The sequence below is a fragment of the Alligator sinensis genome, unplaced genomic scaffold, assembly GCF_000455745.1.
Source record: "Alligator sinensis unplaced genomic scaffold, ASM45574v1 scaffold1350_1, whole genome shotgun sequence".
In the NCBI taxonomy this organism is placed as follows: domain Eukaryota; kingdom Metazoa; phylum Chordata; order Crocodylia; family Alligatoridae; genus Alligator; species Alligator sinensis.
Genome location: NW_005843616.1, coordinates 6,192 through 27,548, shown reverse-complemented (window position 1 = coordinate 27,548; position 21,357 = coordinate 6,192). Strand labels below are relative to the sequence as shown.

The 21,357-nt window shown below is 38.1% G+C and overlaps 1 protein-coding gene across 1 annotated transcript in view; it reads right to left on the bottom strand.

The window, feature by feature from the left end:
- The window catches only part of LOC102386815 (hedgehog-interacting protein-like), a gene marked incomplete at its 5' end in the record, with an annotated part of 42,949 nt that extends 22,476 nt beyond the window's left edge, over window positions 1–20,473 (bottom strand). The window contains 9 exons of the mRNA XM_006039008.2: window positions 6,023–6,104; window positions 6,773–6,903; window positions 7,554–7,677; window positions 10,406–10,527; window positions 12,957–13,100; window positions 15,821–15,994; window positions 16,400–16,551; window positions 17,041–17,129; window positions 20,416–20,473. Coding sequence (XP_006039070.1) covers window positions 6,023–6,104; window positions 6,773–6,903; window positions 7,554–7,677; window positions 10,406–10,527; window positions 12,957–13,100; window positions 15,821–15,994; window positions 16,400–16,551; window positions 17,041–17,129; window positions 20,416–20,473 — 1,076 coding nt within the window. The remainder of the gene's footprint in view (window positions 1–6,022; window positions 6,105–6,772; window positions 6,904–7,553; window positions 7,678–10,405; window positions 10,528–12,956; window positions 13,101–15,820; window positions 15,995–16,399; window positions 16,552–17,040; window positions 17,130–20,415) is intronic.
- Between the last annotated feature and the right edge of the window lie 884 nt (window positions 20,474–21,357).

The window sequence follows — 21,357 nt, the reverse complement described above, 5'->3', positions numbered from 1 at the left end:
GCTGGCTCGCCGTGGAGGCCGTGGCCAGGGCGGGCTGCGCCACTGATGTTGCAGGGGCTGGGGAGGGCTGCGCCGCCTCCCCGCTGGGCCTGGGCAGGCCAGGCTGCGCCGCTGCTGCTGCGGGGGCTGGGACCAAGGCCAGGGCCCCAGGGCAGGCCGGGCTGCACCGCCTCCCCATGTATATGCCGCCATGGGGAATACACGGGTGCGGCATATACATGGATTAATTTACAAAAATACAATTTTCTGCGGGTTATACATGGGTGAGTCTTATACCCATGGGTGGGTTATATGCGTGAAAATACGGTACTCATTTTATAGCATCTCATTCACTTGTATTCCTTATTTATTATTGTTATTTTATAGTGATGAATACCGAAGAATTATCTTAGACCTTAACAAACAATTCTTTTTACCATATACCTGTGAAGTACATGGCATGACACTCCTATAAAGTTAGGGATTCTCTTTAGTTTCAGGTTGCTGATGGGGACTGGGTTACTGAGATTAAGGAACAGCAAATCTGGAAGGGCAAAGAATTAAACCAATATATCCTGATTCTCAGCATAACACAAGACCATACCTTGCTTCAGCCTACCTCGATGAAGAACATCCAATCCTAAATATTAATATATTACCATACCATTAATATAAAATAGCTTGTATTAATCCACCCCAAATATCTAATGATACCTCCTTTTCATTACACAAAAAGGATAGAACTGGAGTAGTTGCCTCAGTGTTGCTTTGGTGAAACTGCATGCACAAGATTCTCTATAGTTTTCATTCTTCCTTTTGATTACTCCCTTTTACCCCGTGGTCATATAACAAACCTGGTTACTCTTGGAATTTCTCCTATGAATGGCCAAACCTGTAGAATTTTTTTTTTGTTTTCATAGCTTGGCCTATTTTGCTTTTAATCTTCCTTGGAGCTCCACTAATTTACATTTTATCTCCTATAGTTTAATTTGTTGCATTGGGATTGAGGTGGACTTCTGGTTTTAAAAGATACCTCACAGGCACAGATAACATCTTGAAAATTGCCATTTTAACTGTAGTTGTTTTTTCCTATTACCTCCATCTCCCCCCTTTTTTCATATACTGGTGTTATGTATGACTAAGGTTGCATACATATAAAATAATAAGTAGCCTACAGAATTCTGAGAACTTTCATTTCTTAAATGTTACTAGTAAAGTACTAATATTTGTTATGATCTCATCTGCTGATCTTAATTCATGGTAATTATGATTATCTACTTTCTCAAGTACAGTTACCACTGGAATCAGCTCTTTCATTGCCAAGCATTCTTGTTCAATACCATTTTTATTTAATTTTGTTTGTGGGCCTAATTTCATTTATCATTATCTGAAAGGCACCTTCTTGGGTACCTCAGTAGCCTCACCCATGCCCATCATCCAGTAAAGCTATAATTGCTGATATTTCCTCTTATATTCATGCATACTGCAGTTGTGTTGTTGACATCTCCATCAGATGATTCAGTCCAACTTGAATGCAGTTCAGCATCTGTCAGCTTTCCTCTGGCTATCAGTTTAAATAATTTCACAAAACCATCTTTATTTTCTTTGCCAGCAGTGTGGTTTTACTTTAGTTATCTCTTCCACATAGCCTGTCCATTCCCTACAATCATTTGGTCTCATTCAGGACTCACTAACTTAAAAAAGATTATATAGAATAACTAATTTAATATCTCCTGTTCAAGAAGGTAAAACTATAACTCTAATGCTATAACTCTCGATTAATAGCCTCTTATTTCACTTGGGTTGACTGCCATAGGATTCTAGAAAGTGGTTCCAGAAGCCGTCACACATCCTATTCTTCTCTTGTTGGCTAGATATCAATCAGTGGGGGAAGGGTTTTAGAGGAAACACATGGCCTGAGTTTTTGAAGCTGGGCTTTACTAGTGCTGATACTGTAGATTTCTTTGTGAGGTTGTGGTGGGGGTAGGGACATGAGGGACATATTTTTATTTGAGATGAGATCTGGTTATATAGTGGCTATCATCAAAGGGGATATAATAGATCTCCATATTGAAACCATGAATTTTAGCCACTTGGGGTAAAGGAGCAACTTCATTAGTTGGTACCAGAAGCACATTTAGTTACCTACCTCAATAGATATGCCATGGTAAGAAAAGTTAGTTCTGTGCATCTAAATTACTATTTTTTAGCAAAAACTTCTATTAAAAATTAAAGCTTTATTCTTCTACAACACTCTTTAGATATGGAATACTCTCCCTGAGCTGATCAGAAAAGCTACTTTTTTTTTCCACAGTCACGTAACTCCAGATGACCAGTTTCTACACTGATGCCAAGAAACCAGCTGACAGATAACAACAAGGTTAAAAGTAGTCAGGGTCTCCGTCATCTATCATCACAACTTTGTGATACCAAATACTATGTTATCAAGATGTCACCAAGTAGTATCTTGACAACTTCACTGGCATGGCACACTGAGTTGCCCTCTCCCTTCCCACTGTCAGGTTTCATCTTTGCTTTATATTCTGTAGACCTAAAGCCCATTGGAAGTGGACGTACAACAGGGACACTGAGTTCTGCGTGGCTCAGGAGCCACAGGAGCATGCCATTAGTGTAGTTGTATGTGTTGCATTATCCATGATTGCAGGAAATGCATATGGTTAAATATATATATATATATATAGACACCCCCCCAAATTTTGAGAATCATTTTCTACAAAGAGCCACAGCTAAAGAGCCACTTAGGCCTGGGAGTTGCAGTTTGACTGTCACTTATTCACACCTTTAATTTGTATGTTTGTAAAAGTGTCTAATGTTATAAGAAAGAGTGAGCAATATAGGAAAACAAGTAATGTATTATATCAGTATGGATCTGAACATGGCTGTTTTGCTAATAATGCTTTATATATTACATTTCTAAGGGGCACTGATTTTTTTTAAAGTGTGTAACTAATGAGCAACATGCTAGCAATGAATGAGAAATGAGTACTTAAAATGTAACGGTGCACTCTTGCTGAAGTGTCCGAGTCCAGTTCACCTAATAAAATCTTACAATGATAACAGATAAAAAAACCCTCCAAAGACTTTATCCAAATAAAAGCTATCAGATGTTTCCAACAAGCTATGTTTTACCACAGTCTACTGCATTTCAAATATATGCCAACAAGCAAAGACAATGTCAACTGCTCTCTGGTTTATTCTCCCCAGAAACCAAACACAAATCTTGCCCCCCAACCACACATGAAATAGCTAACCAGGAGTACTGCAATGGGAGGTCTGGCCTTTCAGGTATGTCATTTGGAGACCACCCTACTAGCTGAGGCAACAAGAACACAAAACCAAGGTCAAACAAGGCAGCCCCTTGTAATTAGATCCTAATAATGGATTTAAGGTGTAAAATTCACTTAAACCTATACACCAACAGACTAAACAGTCCAAAAAGGCTGGACAGTTTTTCTTTCTTTTTTTTTCTGTAAAAATGTTTTAATACCAGAAAGCATAAATAAAACACACACACATTGGCTGACAGATTATAGCAGCGTCTTCTTTCTAATTAACTGTACTAGATCTGGGTGGCATAATATTTGCAAATAATTAGCACTGTAGTGTAACTTATACTACCATCCCACACTTTTATTACTAGTTTCACACCATCATGCGGCATTCCAGTAAAATCCTTCAGAATTTCAGTTTTGCTTAGAAAATATATTACTGTTATAAGCAGTAGAAAAATTATGAAAATTTGAAAGCACAACTATCTTGATGGTAGCAAGGAAACAGAGAGATGCTGATGAGTAGCTGTTGGGCAGTGAACAGATATGAATTATCCTAATCACTTTGTGGAGGGGACAGTTGGGTGGAAGTGCCATTAATAGTTGTAAGCAGTGCAACACTTGTTGCCTTCTTTCCTTTCATGTTCACACTGGGTTCTCTGTGCATATTTTTTCAGGATAAAGGGAAGAGGTATAAGATGATGATATTGGTCTGGTCAGATGGAGCTGCTGGAATCGTGAGAAAGCAGGGCACTTCTTTAGTTAAGGTGAGTGTCCATGAATCACCTTTCCTTTATTGACGCTACTTGGTTAGGTACAGACATTCCAAAAACCTGAGGTGGAATCGATCTAAATTATGTGGTTTTCTGTAAACAGCATAGTTTAGATCAGTAGTGAACAGAACACATGTTTGCTGTTTGGTGGGGTGGGAGGCAAATCCTAGACCAGGTTCTGCTATTTTTAAACCAGTCTATGTATACAAAACTTCTATCCTGTTATGGATATAGACTGGTTTCTGATCATCTATACTGGTAAAAGTAATGCCTGTACCTGGCTTAGAACACTAATTTATGGTGATGTAGCAGCTCTGAGTATAATGTTTTCAGATACCATATTGTTCTTTTGGCAGTCGTTGCAAAGAATGTGAAACCATAATAAAGGGCTTGCTGCTTTCATACTGATTGATGCATAAGCAGGTTTAGTCTAAATTTGACATCTCATTCAGTGTGGTACTTATTACACCCTGGTTGAATAACTTTCATTTTCTCCCTGTTTCACCCTTTACTTGACCTATATGTACTACTGCCTGACTAAAGGGACAAAGAAAACAAGGAGCAAAATGGTCAACTTAAATACACAGTAAGGGTCACTCCCATATGCCCTTCTCTGTATGTAGGAGGAAATAGAAGTGCATGCGTGTTTGCGTGTGTGTGTGTGTTTGTTTGTGTGTGTGTGTGTGTGTGTGTGTGTGTGTGTGTGTGTGTGTGTGTGTGTGTAGTTCACTGTAACATCAAATTTCATGAAGGCTTATAGAAGCAATTATAGGAAGTAAAACTATGAAGAAAGTAAGTCTGGAATTGACCAGGGGATAGATAGAATCCACTATGAGGTTCTTCTGCCTTGCTAACAGTATCAGATTTGGTTTCTAAAGCAGCATCTGGACAATGTAGCTTAAGTACTGCTTTGTTGATACAGATCTGTTGAACCATGTCCATGTGCAATTACTCCAGTATCTTGCATAACACAGGGTGTCTACACATTCATTAATACGCTGTTAAGTTTCGTACCTGTAATAACAGATAACTTAATGTGCTGTAATCAGTGCTACTGCTCCGTAGCACAGGTGAATGCTTTTATGTGACACTAATGCAAAGTGGATTAATTCTACTGCACATTAGCATGGTTTTTGCCTGCTGTGCTAATGAGCAGTAGAATTAGTCTACTGCGGTGTTAGCATCTCGTGTAGATGCGCCCACTGTGGTTAGTTTTGGGCAGCAGGATCTTACGGCAGAATTTGGTCATTTCTCCACTGGGGACAGGGTAGCTTCAGCAATAGGCACTAAGGATAAGTACAGATAGTCAAAAAACCTGAGGCTGAACTGATTTAATCTTCACAGGTTAGTCTAAACTGTGTAGATTGAACTGATAAGCAGGTGAACAGACATTCACTTTTGATTCTAGAAATGCAGCCATATGCCTGCAGTGGCTCAGACCAGAAGCTGGAGGGGAGGGTGCTAGAGTATGCCTCCCTGCTGAATTGTAGCAGACAGCTTGGGCCAAGGCTATCCCACCTACCCTGCAAGCATGGGGGGAAGAGGTTTGCAGGGGGAGATGCAAAGCATCCTGGGATGCTAGGGGACTGATTTACGTTGAATCTTGAGAGGATCTGGACAGAAGTTCAATAAACCAATTTAACCTAAATCAGGTAAGTCTAATACTATATCCATCCAGGTTCATCTTAAACTGGTTTTGGCTGTTTTGAAAGTGATTTATGTGCACTGAACTTTTGTTGTGTTACAGATTTGAATCGATTTCCAGTCACTTATATGGGTATATGTGCAATTTCTGTCCCTAGCCTAACAATTCAGAATCCCAGAATAGTTTCCACTGATAGTAGTGCAAATAGTTGTACAATAAGTACAGGAGTCTGGATCTACCATAAATGTATATGAGTCTAGCCTGACAGAGGATAAATGTTACAATTCAAGGAAGATGTAGATTACCATTGAGAGTAAGATGAGAGCAATGATTACCTTTTTGGGTCAACAATCTTGTAGAGTTTCCCATTCTGAGACTGTGTCATGCTTTTACTGCTTGATAAAATGTACACTTCACCTATTAAAGAAACAAATACAGTAAATACATGTGGTTTCCTAACATTTCTGAGTAGAGAGAGGTATTTAGCCATATTAGTCTGAAGTCAGGCAGAAGGCAGGGTAGATTTTCACCTTACAGACTAACTAAAATCAGAAATGCTGCAGCTTTCCATTTTCAGAGCATCTGGTGAATTAAACCATAGATTGAGAAAGCATATGTACTTCTGCTTTGATTAGTTTATAAGGTAGAAATCTACCATGCCTTTTTCCTAACATTCCTGACACAGTTAACTATTCACCTCTGTGTATAAAATGGATGAGAGAAACCTCATGAATTGAAAAACACTCTGTACTGCAAATACTGCATTTTAATCAGTAAAGTGGGATGTGCTTTGCAGTGTGCTTCCAGGGAACTTTTTTCATACTTTTGTTTTTTATTTAAGCTGTACAAAAACTGTCATTGTGAGAGGGCTATAGATGGTGCCTCTACCAATTTATGCTCATACTCACTGGTTATCCCTATATAAAAGTTAACAGGTAGAGAGAACTACACAACAGAGAATATTAGGCAACAGTATAATGGCCATGACGTTGATTTGCAGCAATTAAATGCCTACTCTACTCCTGTGTGGTAAGCATGTCATTATGTAAGATTTACAATATAATAAGTAATTTAATCTATTTTACCTAATTCATCTTCTCCAAATCCCAAGATGGGGCCTGTGAAGAAGCCTCTACACGAACCACTGTTCCCAAGACAAAGAGGCTTCTCTTGCCACTGTTTGGTCACAGGACTCTGCTGTAGTGTTAAAAAATTGCTGTAATAAAAATACACAAAGTGAAGTGTTATTTGAAATGAAAGTGTAAATTGTCGGGATATTTTTCCCTGAGTACATCTATAAGCTAAATCACAGTATAATTTCCCACCTGGCTATAGTATAAAAATATAGCAAAACATTCCCCTTTGCCACCCTTGCACCATTTGAAAAGTACTAAAATGATGCTAGGGATGAACCCAAATTTCATACATACAGACTCAAAATATGCTTACAAATATTTCATCTGCCTTGGGGTACTAAGGTATGGTGTGTGCGAGCTACAACTATTCATTTGGAAGGCATCACTTTTTTTCTCCACCAGTTATATGTCTCCCTAAGATCTGGGACGCTTTCAAAACTGCATTGTTAATCAAGTGGATCCCAATTTTGGAAATATCTTGGCATTTGTATTTCCATTTCAAGCTCTTCCTGAGACTTGGCATGTTGCCTGCTGCTATTTCTTTGAATGCTATGATCCAGAAAGGCAAGTCCCTAACCTTTACAAACCTGGTTTTTTACATATAGTATTGCCACATTTCTGGGATGTCCAAACTAATAAATCTTATTGCTACATTATGTTGGAATTGCATAACTGAGTATACTTTCTAATAAGTACTTTTGTCTTAGACTGCGATTTTTAAGACACCTACCCATTGCGGTCTCCAAATACATAACTTCCATAAAGTCTTTCGGACTGGCAGCCCCGGTATACAAATCCACCAACCAGCGGTCCACTACTGAATGGTTTGAATTCTAAAAGTGAAGGTTCACTTTCTAAAAAGGAACTAGCATAGTGTTAGATCAAATGCAAATTCATATATTCAAAACAGTTATGCAAATGTTACTCTAAGAAGAAAACAGGTTGTTGCCGTTTGAATTGTACTAATGGTGAAACACATCATGGTCCAGACAAAAAATGGAGCATATAGAAAGCCACAAAATTGCAAATAACATTTTAATGTGATTTTTCTTAGAGGAGGGGACATCCCATAGAAGAGGGTCATAACCTAACTTTATTCCAAAGGCCAAGTCAGTGCAGCCCAAGGGATTGTATTCTAGTCCTAGTAAAATTAATGGGAGTCCTGCTATGGAGTTTTGTGTGTCCAGAATTGAGTTCATAGAATAGATCTGTTACACTTCAGTGTTATAAATAATATAAAGGGAACATTTTCAAAAATGCTTAAGATCCTGTAGGAACACAAGTTCCCACCATCTTTTAGCTAAACTCATTCTTCTAAATCTATTCACAGCTTTTGAAAATCTCCTCTAAAATTGCCTTCTTATGGAATAAGCTTGTGCTGTACAGCATTGTGCATCAGCACTGCTGGCTAAAGTCTTTCATGATGCAGCAGCTACAAGGTAGTTACTATGGTTGACATCACTTGCACATTTTTGTTTTACAGAACCACGCTGTTTGGGTATATTAAATAATCTCTTCAAGGAAGTTACTATGTACCATGCTTACTCAAATATAAGGTGAACCTGAATATAAGAGGACCCATCCATAACCAGATTTTATATTTGGAAAATTTACATTTTCCTCCCAAATTTTCTGGGTATAGAATCTAAGTATTGGAGTGTGCCTTGAAACCTCCCTCATTACTACAGCAGGGAAAGCTGTGGCTGAAGATGGGTCAGGTGGCTCTCCTGCCCTGTACCTCACTCCTTTCTTCCCCCTACATCTTTCCTGTGTGCCCCTGCTCCCTCCAACTCCCCACAGCCTCGCCCCACTGCACCAGTCTCTGCCTCTTCTCCCCCCTGCTCCCTCCAGTCTCTGCTCCTTCCCACCCCCGCTCCTCAGACTCTGCCTCTTGCTCTTCTGTCCCTCTGCTTACTATCGGGATGCTCTGTTCTGGAGCACAACATGTGGAAGCTCAAACTTCTTCTGGCCTTGTAGTAGTTTTGGTGCTGTTGCAAGGCGCCAGGCAAGGGAAGGAGTTTCCATGTGCTTTGTGCCTGGGAATAACACCAGCCCAGCTGTGCCTGGCATTAAGGGGGGAGAAAAGATGGCAGTGGAGCAGAAGATGCAGAGGGGTGGGATAGAAGGCTGCTTTGGGGCTGACTGTGGCCCTGACTTGGGCTGAAGGACCAAGTCAAAGCCCAGCAGCCACCTGCTCCCCTCTTCACTTCGTATGCAAATCTAAGACGAGGAGCATTTTTTCCCAGGCTGACTGAGGGAAAAATCTCATTTATATCCATGTGAATATGGTAAATGTTCCCATATATACAATCAACATATATTTAAGGACTAGTTAGGTTAAAAGCAACCTGCAATTTCCTTTCTGATTACATAATTTAAATCAGAGTCACAGCTAATAGAATATTTTATTGTTGCAGTTGGAATGCCATTCACAATCTTTGATAAGTGAATTTTCCAGATTAGGTTGCAAGGTAAGGGATGAAATTATACAAGGCATGAGAAGAAATGATGGGCTCCTTTTTCTTTAAGCAGTTAACCACAGAATAGTTGTTAATATTGGCAAGCTGTTCTGGATGGACACAATGCCACACCACAATATTGCTTAGTTTGATCTACAGTAGAGATGCAGTCAAAATTCCATTGGAGCAGTGGTTTACCAAATCCGCTTCAGACCACATTATTCTTTGGTTTGGCTTTTATAAAATGCATGCACAAACTATGTGAAATAAATAAAGCTGAAACAACTGCATCCCGCCTTGTGGACTACTACATGAGCCAACACAGCTGCTCTACTTTCAATGTACAGTACCATACAGGTGGGGGAGGAGTGAGCAAGCCTGTCAGTTGAAAGACCTAAATAGGTTGTGCTCCATGAAACGATGCTGTTACATGCTACACTGCTTTGCACTTTACCACACTGCCCCAGTGAATTTAAAAGCTGTTAAATGTAAGCATTAAATTAAACATTAAATGTATTTTTAAAATATTTAGGAACAATAATTCCAAGTCTGAAGGTAATGCACAACTGCTAGAATACAAGTCTCCTGGTATAATATGTCTACTGTTATAATCTATGACGTCTTATTATGTTGCACTTTTTCAATGTTGAGGGTTTTTAGTGAAATTTAAACAGAGTTCAATAATTCCCCTATTTGGTTGTGCTCTGTTTTTGTTCTTCTAATTTAATTCCATTAAAGGAGGCACCCTGCCTGAGGCTTATATTCTGTATCTTAAAAGGTTACTTGTGAATGAGTAAGCATACATTTTCATCACTTCCTGATCATCCAGAAAATTTTCTTTATGAGCAGTCACATCTGGCAACAAACAGCTAACAGATCTCTGGAAGACTAGAAATTGGTGCATTTCATGAATCTTATTTACATGATTCTTTGTACTAAGATATAGACATCAGTATAATTGTACTTTCTGATCTTTCTTAGGTTCCCTATTATATTTACAATATTTCTTTTTATCTGCATTTTTTCTACTTTCCTATGCACTGTGGTGTTAGTATGCATTTATCATTCCAACCCCCCTTGAAAGGGTCTTTTTCATAATACTTTTACACTGGATAGAACTTACCATAATCTTTACCCTTTATTATCTGTAAGATTCTTGCAGAAGATCTGTTCTTTACATTTGAGTCAGAGCAAAGTATTGTTAAATTGATATTTACATCTATTGGGTGGCGATCCACAGCACACCTGAGAAACAAAATCAGGTTGGAAAAAATATGTCATATGAACTGACAAGTGAAAAGGTAGCCCCAGTTCTTTACTAATAATTGCTTCTTGGCCTGATGGCCTAAGACCAATGTGTGGCCTTTTTTTGGAGGACTATTGTCTCTTTATGGTTCATATAGTTTTTTTCAGAGGAGCCTTCTACACACTTGCCCAGATCACAGAGAGAATAGTTTTATACATAAGAGATTTTGGTGACCCTCCTCCAAGATCTTCTGTATTTTTTGTAGCACATGCAGACTATGTTTTATATTACTTGTTGATAATTGAAAATAAATTAATTCTGCTTAACAAAAAAATGACATTATTGGTACGTTAACCAGCTGTAATTCTGCCAACCTGCATACTTGATTCCTATTGCAAAGAAGGTTTGACTTTTAGAAAGGGAGCAAAGAACCAACCCCTTTTTAAAAAACAACTTGAGTTTCTTATTTTTCAAAGCATGTGCTGAAATGTTACAGTTACAGTACCACCCACCCAATTCATTGAACTGTGCTTTGCTCTTTATTTTGTTTAGATTGCACCAGATGGTTTAGTTTGTTTTCCACTTGTCTGTCTTTCTCTGTGGAGAAAAGTTTGTTTTTTAACCTTAGTCTCAACTATTATTTGCCAATTCTTCATTTTAAGTTTAATTGTCAAAGTTCTATATTCTTTCATAAACTTAACAGGTTCTGTTATTTTAAAATACGTTTTTGTCACTTTGGAACAAAATTTAGTGCCTTTTTGTGCCTTAATTTTGTGCCTTTTCCCCCCTGTGTAAGTTTGAAATTGAAAGCGTAACTAATCAATTTGCCTAAGGCCACAGAAAAAGTTGGGTATAGAAGAAGAAGTAGTAGTAGTATATTTACAGCTTTTGCTACAACAGTACCAAAAATGAACATTAAATACTATAGATAGTAAAATAATATTTGTATAATTTATATTTTTTGCTGAAAGCATTCAATAATATAATCCATTCTACCAGTTTACACAAAATTTAAAAAGAACATAGTATATGGTGATATAAAAAGGTAAAATGAAGCAGTGGACAAAAGAACAAAGCAGAAGAATTCTACTTGATTTTGGCTTTTATTCTTTGTGCAAGTAAAGCAAATACACCTTAGGAGTATAGGACAGGCTCTGAGTTGTTTAGAGAAAAGCCAGATATTTTTTCATTAGCCCAGCATTTAAAATTTCCTGTTAATGGACAGATCTGTTTTCCTCTTATTTCTTCAAAGAATGAACAAGACCACAAATAGTAATTTAAGTAATCTTTCTCATTCCTCCCCAAAGAACATATTCTATCTGAATATGAAGACCAGTACTGGCTACCTATGAATCTCAGTCTAGTATGACCTCTCATTGTTTGTAGTTTTGTACCACAGACAGGTTTCTAGGTCCAAGGAGAGCTTTGTTAATCTTAAAAAAGGGAAAGTTTGAGAAAGTCTCACTGGCATCATTCTTAAATTTATGTCACGTTTTAAATTTAGAGGAAATATTGGGCCAGTGACTCTCATTACTTTTCCCAGGCCATTTGTCTGGGTGCAGAATATGGCACTTCCTGCATTTCATCTCCATGTTTAGCCTACTAGACCATGCTGCCATCAGCGAATTATCTTCACAGATATTATAAACATTTTTTCAAATCAAGGTAAAATGCTCCACTAAAATTCCAGTATCTTAAAAACACAGATAGATAGTAATGTGCTCACTTATGCTCTCGTGCACGGTCTCTCTCTCACTTTGGCCCAAATACATTTTCTATCTTTCATACTGATTTATCATGACAGCAGCAGTACCAAGTACCTTAAAATGCCCTAGAAAAGTGCCTCAAATTTTATCACCAAACAACTAATTTTTAAGTGCACAAGAAACTACTTCAGCTTCTATAAACTTTCAGTCCTTAGGATGTGAATTAGTCTCAAATTTGCTGGATTTTTTTCTTATTTGCTCATGTATTTGCTAGGCACAGAGACTGCTATTTTATGTATGCTGTTTTCAACATAGTTTGCAAAAACTTAAAATTATCCTGGCCTTCATTTGAACTAGTTACCTAAGGTCACAGATGACGACCTCCTTTATCCCAGGACTCATAAGGAAATGGATTACTTGGTTATGAAGAAACAATACATTTCACTGCCCACTACTTATAAAACTAATGCCTCTATCTGAACTGATAAGGATGGCTATGGTACACAAGCCCAAACTCACAGAGATGCTTTTTAGGATCTTTAAGTCATCATTTGCTGCCCATCCCTAACACTCTGGGCTGATTTCTTCTGCCTTCTTTGTGTGAGTTCTGACTTCAATAGAAACAAGTATAAAACAGCTGAAAGCAGAATTTATCCTGGCACAAATCAAGTATAGTAAGCATCGATATGTAGAACAATGATGAATAAATGTAATTTACTTACCTGCCTGGATTGTGGAGTCCATGTGCAAAAATTTCAGGAGGTTGATTGGTGCTGTTAAAGTGTGGATTGCTTTGTGGTATGGAATAAGGCACATTGCATAAATCAGTATTGACATCCAGACGTAATACGGAACCTGTAAAATCACTGAGAAAGTTGGAGGATAACACAATTGATTTTAAAAAGTATTTCAGCCAATACAGTTTATTTATGCAGTATTACAATGAACTAACAAATGGAATCACACACTTTAATGAACCGCACGTAGATTTTTGAGCAATATGAGTCATGAGAGTTGTCACACTGGAACTGACCAATGGTCCGTTGCCCTTTATATGAACTTCCTGGAATTCTTTTAACAAACCTTTATGAAACAATCTGCTAATATTGCAAATTTGTAACTCTAAAAAAGTTATACCCTGAAATATAAGAGTATTAATTAGACCATTGTTACGTGTTATCCTGGTTTTTTGCTCCTGCTACACATTCAAATTAAAGCTGGATAGAAATCAGCTATAGAGTTGCTACACATTTTCAAGCACTAACTTTATACTTGGTTGGCTCTTTTTATAGCTGGATAGTTATTTTTATTGTGTGATAATTACTTTGCAGGTGTGGGTGGTCTAAATTTATTGCATGATTAACCAGTAATTGTGTGATAATTACTTTGCAGCCAGTTCCAAAGATTAATTACGCATTATGTAAAAAATCCCTTTTGCCCATTTACTGGACTTTTTAAAGAAAATGTTAAGGTTGGTCAGCAGTGAACCAGCATTATTTTGTTGCATAAAATTGGAGCAGGAAAAAAATATTTTCTTATAGCATATGTTATGGCAGGAGGAATTGTGAGAGTGGAGCAGTATGAAGAAAATAGGAATGAAGTTACTCAGTTTTATGTAAAAGAATGAAAACTCATTTGCACTTAGTGTTTATATTCACTCCTTTCTGTACTGTTTGTCTCCATTATTTTTATAGGCATTTAAAATAAAACTTCTGAATTGTTCTTCAGCTCTGCCACTGATAACGTGCTTGCTGTAGAAGCACTAAGACACTTACTGTTCCACTGAGCTGCAGAAGCCTCTGAATGTATTGCCTTTGTCTAGATTCAATACAACATTTATTCAAAATGACAACAAATTTGTACCAAGTGGAGCTTAGAACAATGCAACAAAGGCTCAAACAAGTGGCAAAGTTATAAAGCCAAAAGTAGAAATTATATTGTTTCTTTAGCTATTTGGATAGGTTCCCATGTGGTTCAGGTCTATAATTTACAATGGTATATGGCTGTTGGAGAAAAAAAGTTCATAACACATTTGTGTGTCTATTTTCTTCACCTTGGTCATACTGGAGAAAAATTGTTTAGTGGAATGAGTCCTTCCTGCATTTAAATCTAATCACAACTGCTGGTGACAACTTTAATTAAATGCTTTGGTAATACATGTGTGGGAAGAGACTTATTTCAAGTACAAGAATATACTGAAAATACAGTTCAGTGTAATACGATTTAGCCCTAACTGGGATTTTTTGTAACCTCATAACTGCAGTTCGCAGTTAGACACAGTTTGGATTCTGTTTTCACTCATAGCAGAATAGGATCACCCAGGTGTGTGTGTTCCCACCAAAAGTAACAAAGAGGAAGATAGCAGCTCTCCCACCTTTTAGCTCAAGAACCTTATGACTAAGGAATTTGCCCAGACTGCTGGAAACCAGGTTCTAGCTCCAGCTCCCCCCTCACCCCCCCACCCAAAAGAGAGTTGCGTATACCTCCTGCCTTCCAGCAAAATACTCTTAAGCACAGGGCAGCCAAGAGCAGGAGATATGTGAAGCCAAGAGAAAGATAAGAACCCAAAGCCCATCTGGTTCAGGACATGGATGATATCCTGGTAGGGAGGGTCCTCTGGGTTTTGACCCTGGTTCCTAATAGGTTTTCTGCATCTTGCATTTAATATTGAACTGGGCAAGCAGCAGTGGTTCAGCTTCCACTAAGGGCAGGAGCCAGAGCAGGAGTCTGAAACAAGGGCTTGCTCCCTTCCAGGGTATCATCGTTCTCAGTAAGTCACCCTGTGTTCTAACAACTTGCTTTTTGTTCCTTCCTGGTCCCACATATCTGACCATCTCTGCTCCCCAGTAGGCCTGGTTCAGAAGGACTGGAAAGTGCTTAGGCAATGCCTAACCCTGGTTGTTAGACCATTTTGCTAAGGAGCCAGAGATGCAGGTTCAAACTTCTGTGGGTTTGCAGGGCCTAAAGCAGTGATTTTCAGCCAGGGTGTAGTGGCCCATGGAGTGCTTTGAGATTCTTCCAGGGATGCCAGAGGGTGCCACACAATGTTAACATGGTTAGGTATGTAAACATGGTTCACAAGACCCAGAAATTTCTAATAGAAATGCATAGTGTTAAAAACATTCTGCCTTGTAGTGGTCTTTGGTCTGTCAAACACCTGCTGGTTTTGGTTTTCCTGTGACCACAGGAAAACTATATCATTCTGGGACTTCCCTGCCATTACCTGTATGCCCAGGTGATTCAATTTCATTAGAGAGCCTACGCAACCATAGTGTGGTCTTCTGACTTCTGAGTATGCTCATAAGGGAAGAGCAGTGCAAATACAGCTACACAGAATCCAAGCTGAGCAAAATTGCCAAAAAATCCAGTTTTGTGGTAAGTATAAATAAAATCTTACTTGTCTAACTCAGGCACTGAAGTCAACAGAACTAAATAAAATAAGGTGAGTCGAGTTTGCCCTTATGAGTTTACTGGTGAGTGACTACAATGTTGGTTGACTCCAGTGACCTATCTTCATGATTATCTAAAGGCAGAAAACAATTTTAAAAAAGATTGGGCATTTTTAATCTATTGGTAATTTTTGTACCTTAAACCATCCATCTCCTCCATATCATCCAGAGTGATCATGCCATCACCCAGGAAAATGTATAAGAATCCATCTGGACCAAATAGAAGCTGTCCTCCTAGATGTTTTCGATGTAGCTCTGCTACTTCTAGAAACATTCTTGCTGTTCTCATATCAACTTGGTGTGGATTTTTCCTGCAGTATAAAGATATAAAAATAATTCTTGTATTTCTGCTACTATTATTTCCCACAGATAATAAACTTAAATTAATGAATAACACTGTAAGGAACAGCCATTGTAACCCAGAAATTTATGTTTTCCAGAAGTCATGCAAATGATACTGCACAGGATATATATACACAGTAACTTGGAAACTACTCAAATACAAATGACAATGGCAGCATATAAAATAAGAGAATAAGGCAATAGACTCACTGCTGTTTTAAAACTATTGCTTGAAATAAACCCAGTGGAATTTCAGAAAGTTCCTAAATATGCCAGTTGATATACCAGTTGACAGTTCATTTAAAAAAGTAAGAAATCCCAAATAAAGAGAGATGATAAAACTGAGTTTGGGATGTTTAGACTTTTACCGATACCTGGATACTGTGTACTCTACAACCCTAAGGATGTGGTCATGAGGTCCAATGGCCCACCGCTCTTGGTTGGTGGTATAAGACACATACAACTTTCCATTTTTCTTGTAATTGGGATGGAATGCAAGGCTTAACAGCCCTCTTTCATCTCCTCCCTGCAGTCAAATGAAAAACAAAAAGAATTGTGAAGTTAATTATGTTCTTTATTGTGTTTCAGTTGAAACCCACCAAAAGTCTCTTTCTTTCGTGTGGATAATCTTTGTCCAAATGTTTTTTTCTCTTCCCTGACTACTGCACAAAAAAGGATTATAAAACATTTCACTTTGGGGGACACTTTAAGAGTTGGAACAAGACAATTTTCTTATGTATGCACAGACTCATATGCCACTTTTGTGGAGTGACTTTTGTATGTAATATTTAGGAAGCCATGAAGACAAGTTTAAGCGCTGTGAAGAAATCTTTGCTAGGTTACTAGGTTGCATGTAGTTCGCAGAAAACAAATAAAAAGGTCTACAATCAACAGTCACTTCTAATCCAAGTATCCAAAACCTAAAACACGGTGTATGCTGCCAACTCCCACTGTCTTGGCAATATGTTTAGAAAACAGTTAAATTGCTTGTGTAATATGTAAACCTTTGTTTTACCCTGGAGGCAGCTACATCAGTTGTCACAACTATGGTGGTCTGTTCATCATAGCTAGCATACTGTAGGTAATAAGCAGCGTTGGGTCTCTCTGCAGAAAAACCATAGTTTTACATGTGGCCCTTCAATGGAAAGGTTTTCATTGTTTTAAAAAAAAATGAAAATAGAAAATCTCCAAACAACTTTCTTTTGTTATTATGATTGCCACAAAGATTAGTGCAGTTATATGTTAAGCATCAAGTCCATGTAATGTACTGTGACAATGCAAATACCAGTGTACTTAAATAGAAGGCAATTTACTCTTTTGGCTTCTAAAAATATACGGAGTATTACCAGGGTCTAAATTACATTTTGCTGTCTGAAAGGAGACTATACCATAGATTGTTTTAGCCTTTTAGGTAATACACAAACATATAATGAAGAGAAGTTGAGGCATAAACAAAATATTTTTATTGTCATTCAAATTCAATTAATGTGTGGGACTTTTTTACTACCTGGAGGCTGTTTGCTGGCCTACTCTAGGATTTCCCACACTGTCAAAGCTGATAATCCTTTGGCAGACTAAGAAAAGTTCTGTGACTGTGCCTTGCTTGTCTGCAGTATCTCTACTCCCAGCCATAAGGAGGTCCAGTTCTGTAACTGTAACCATGAAAGTTACAAGTAATTATGAAATTGTGATTTGTAAAGGACAGCAAAAATGTTTTAAATGCATTTGACATTCAGCATGATGGGTGAGACTTTTTCTGTTGAAAGTTGTTCTATGCAAAGCCTAATTTGGTAAAATGCATAGCTTTAATTAATTTTCACTTGAGATGATGGCCATACATTGTTTTTTATCTCAGTCATGGAAGAGAAAATTGACTCAGAATTGAGGATGAAAATAGGACAAGAGATTTCATAGTCTGTGCAACTAAAGCTGAATCCTCCTCTTTTTATACCAACATTTGCATAGTTCTTCACCAGATAAAGTCAGTTTTAAGGGGTTGTCGGAAAAGAAGTATGTCATTTTGTTTTGCCTAGTCAGTGCTATTGAATCAGGCACACCATTGATACAAGGGCTGGTAATCCACCTTGTTCTCCCTTGTGATTCTTCAGGAAATAATCCTGCAGCTAGATCTGTTTTTATTTTAGATATTGATTTATGAGTTCCAATCGTGACCAAGTTACTATGATAAAACTAAGTGACACAAAACAAATCTGAGTTTCTTTGCAAGCAGGAAGAGGTATCTCCAAATATTCTGATGAATGATCCTACTTATTAGTCAAAGACATGGCCACTCCTGTTCATCTTTCGAAGAGAAGAGTTCAGCTTCTGTAGGGAGGCCCAAGCAAATTCCACTCAAAGTCTTCCCAGGCAAATCTTCCAGATGAGGAAGTTTACTGGTAAAGTCTCTTGGGTAGGTACAGAGGGATAAGCCTGGGGCAGGCCCATTGACATATTTCTGGCTTGGAGTGTGCTTAGAGTCTTGGGTGCTGGGTTGTGAACAGTGTGTTTAGGTCCCCATCTTGGTGCTAGGCACCCCATGTTGCAGAAGCACAGATGAGCACTTCCTGGCTCAAGGATATACATGAGCCAAAATAAACATGCCATTCATGATCAATTGTTGAAGGCATCAGCAAGGGAAGAACGCTGATCATTCTGCCTCTATAGATTCTACTTAGTACTTTACAAGAGCTCTCTTACTTTGGGGTAAAAGAGGACCGCTAATGAAAGATTATCCCAAAGCAGAGGAAACAGGAAAATGTAATGGAGAGCTTACAGTGAAAGTTACTACTTCAACAGCTTCGTGGAGGACCTAGTACAAATTTCCAGGTACTTTCAATATAGCAAGAACTGGGTGTTATATGAAATATTTGTGTTATAAGGTACTTTGTGGCATGCTTTTGAAAGTAGAATCCCAAGATTGCTGTCCTTATTTGTCATTGCTGTGGCATTATCTTTGTAGCTCCCTCACTGAATACAGAAAATGTCTTTGGCTTCCAGAAATGTGTGAAGAGCAGCCTCTTCTTCTGTGTCCTGTCCTACTAGTTCAAAAACAGTAAGTGGCCTCTAACAGACTCTTCAGAAACATCTCTCACAAATGCTAAAATCTGTGCAGAAACAAAGTCCCTTGATAACTCATCAAGTAGAATAGTTAAATATTTGCTTTTTCTGGACTTTGGAATGTAATTATATTTTCAGCTAAGTCACTGATACACTATGAAACATAATTTGACAACGCTACTGTTTCCAATTTGATAGCTGTTGCAAATCTCATACTTCTTGTACTATTGTACCATTGCAGATACATTTTTCTGTACCTTACATTATGGACTAGGTTATACAGATACCAAACAGGATTCTTGTTCATTTTTCAAGGTTTTAATGCTGTTTTCTGGGGGGGAAGTTTTATTTTTTCAATACTGGACTTCCTTTATTTTAAAGTCAAAATACATAATTGCCTGGTTAGTGCATGAAGCCACTACAGGTCGGTGTTAAGGCTTCTTGTATGCATTTTATTTTTTACTTCTAACATGTTTTGTGGATTTTTCTAATATTTTAATTTTACTTTATGATACATCTCCTGATATATCTCCAAAGCACACAAGCTGAGTTCCTTTCTGGAAGCCAATAGAAAGTGTTAGGCACTGGGATGCATCTAAATGTCCATATTTAACTCAGGAAGGAGGAAGACCCATTTGCCTAGTAGTTTACTGGGTGAGGGATTTGCCCATGAAATGGTGAACATGGGGTATAGGTAGGCCAGCTGTAGAGGGGCTGAAACCACATTTTCCATTTTGCAGGAGAGTGTCCTAATGGTGAGGCGTTGTTGTAGGAAGGAGTGAGGATATTTTCCATCCATCCTGGATGGAAACAAGTGCAAGATGGAACCTGACTAGTTCATTGAGGAGGGCACTTTCCTGGGAGGTAGGAACGCCTGGTTCTGGCCCCTGCTCCCACTACTGTTAATACATTTTATCCAATGACTATTAATATAGTTTGCATGTTAAAGGGCCCGACTATGCCTAGGGATTTTTTGAGGGGCCAAAATACCATTTTCTCTAATAATCTCTACACCTGAATACAAGAGGTCTTAAGCCTTTGGTAGGAAGCATTTTATGAGTTAGGACATTTACCTTGGGGAAAAATAATTACACAATATAACGGCTGTTTATAGTATGTATACTAGACCCCATCTCCAAACTATTTCCTTTCTCCTATTGCACTGCAAACACCTCCACAAACTTGGGTCTGTTTCTGCCTATGTCATCATTGTAAATTCCATTTGCCAAGCCACTGTTATTTTTTGTGGTGGGGGGTGGAGAGGTTAGTAAAAACAGCCAGCGCCCAATAAATGCACACATTTTCAGAGCAGTGTAAATCCTAATTAACTGACTTTTATTTTGAACTTTTTCAGTCTCTAAAGGAGACTCCTCTTGGTCTCCATATGGCAGCTGTAAGACAACAACATAAAGTGGTTCCTATAGATTTACAGAAGTTTCAGTTGCAGAAAAGCACTTTAGAGGAAGAGAAGTTTGTGTTATCTATGTGGCCAGAACTGTTTGTTAAAAAGTGCCTGTTTCTCTACACTTCCTTTAAATATTCAAATTATGATCAATCTAGTGGTGGGGGAGAGAGAATGCACTGAGTCTCTCCCCAGCATAACATGGTTGTAAATCGAAAAGGTTGTCTCTTAGTAAGGTGATCAGCCTCAGATGGTTGGTATCTGGGTGGGTGTTGGCTTCTTTGGGCACTGGCACTCATGCTTCATGATTCAGACAGAAAGAGACATAACTACAAACCCTTGATATTTAGCAGGCACCAAAAGATATCCTGGCTGGTTCCTTGATTATAATGTATTTGTTACATGTCTGAGGATTTGGTTTGCTAAATATTCAATATGGTTTACTGGTTTACCAAATAAACTGTTTTTTTGCTTTAGTTAAGAATGTCTCTGTCTTTAGGGTTTGGTGCTTTCTGCAGCTTTTTTTTCCAGAGGCCTAAGTTACATTTAATATTTTAAAACATTCGGTACAAGGCCATCTTTGTACCTAGGATGCACAGATATATATCCTATTGAAGTCAGTAGGAATTATTTATGCATATATATGAAGGCAGGATTTGACTCAGAGTCATTAAAGGCCTAAATTAACCTTTTGTAATAGATGAAGTGGCATCTTCGGTTTCTGCTAAAGTTCCATGTAGGTAATTACAAAAGTCCCATGTGTAGCCAAAAACTATTGAAGTGACAGCAATATAAAAGCGTAGATTAAGGTAGTGTAAGAACAATATTGAAGCCATAACAATCTAGAAATTATGTGAGAGGCAAGGATTTCTT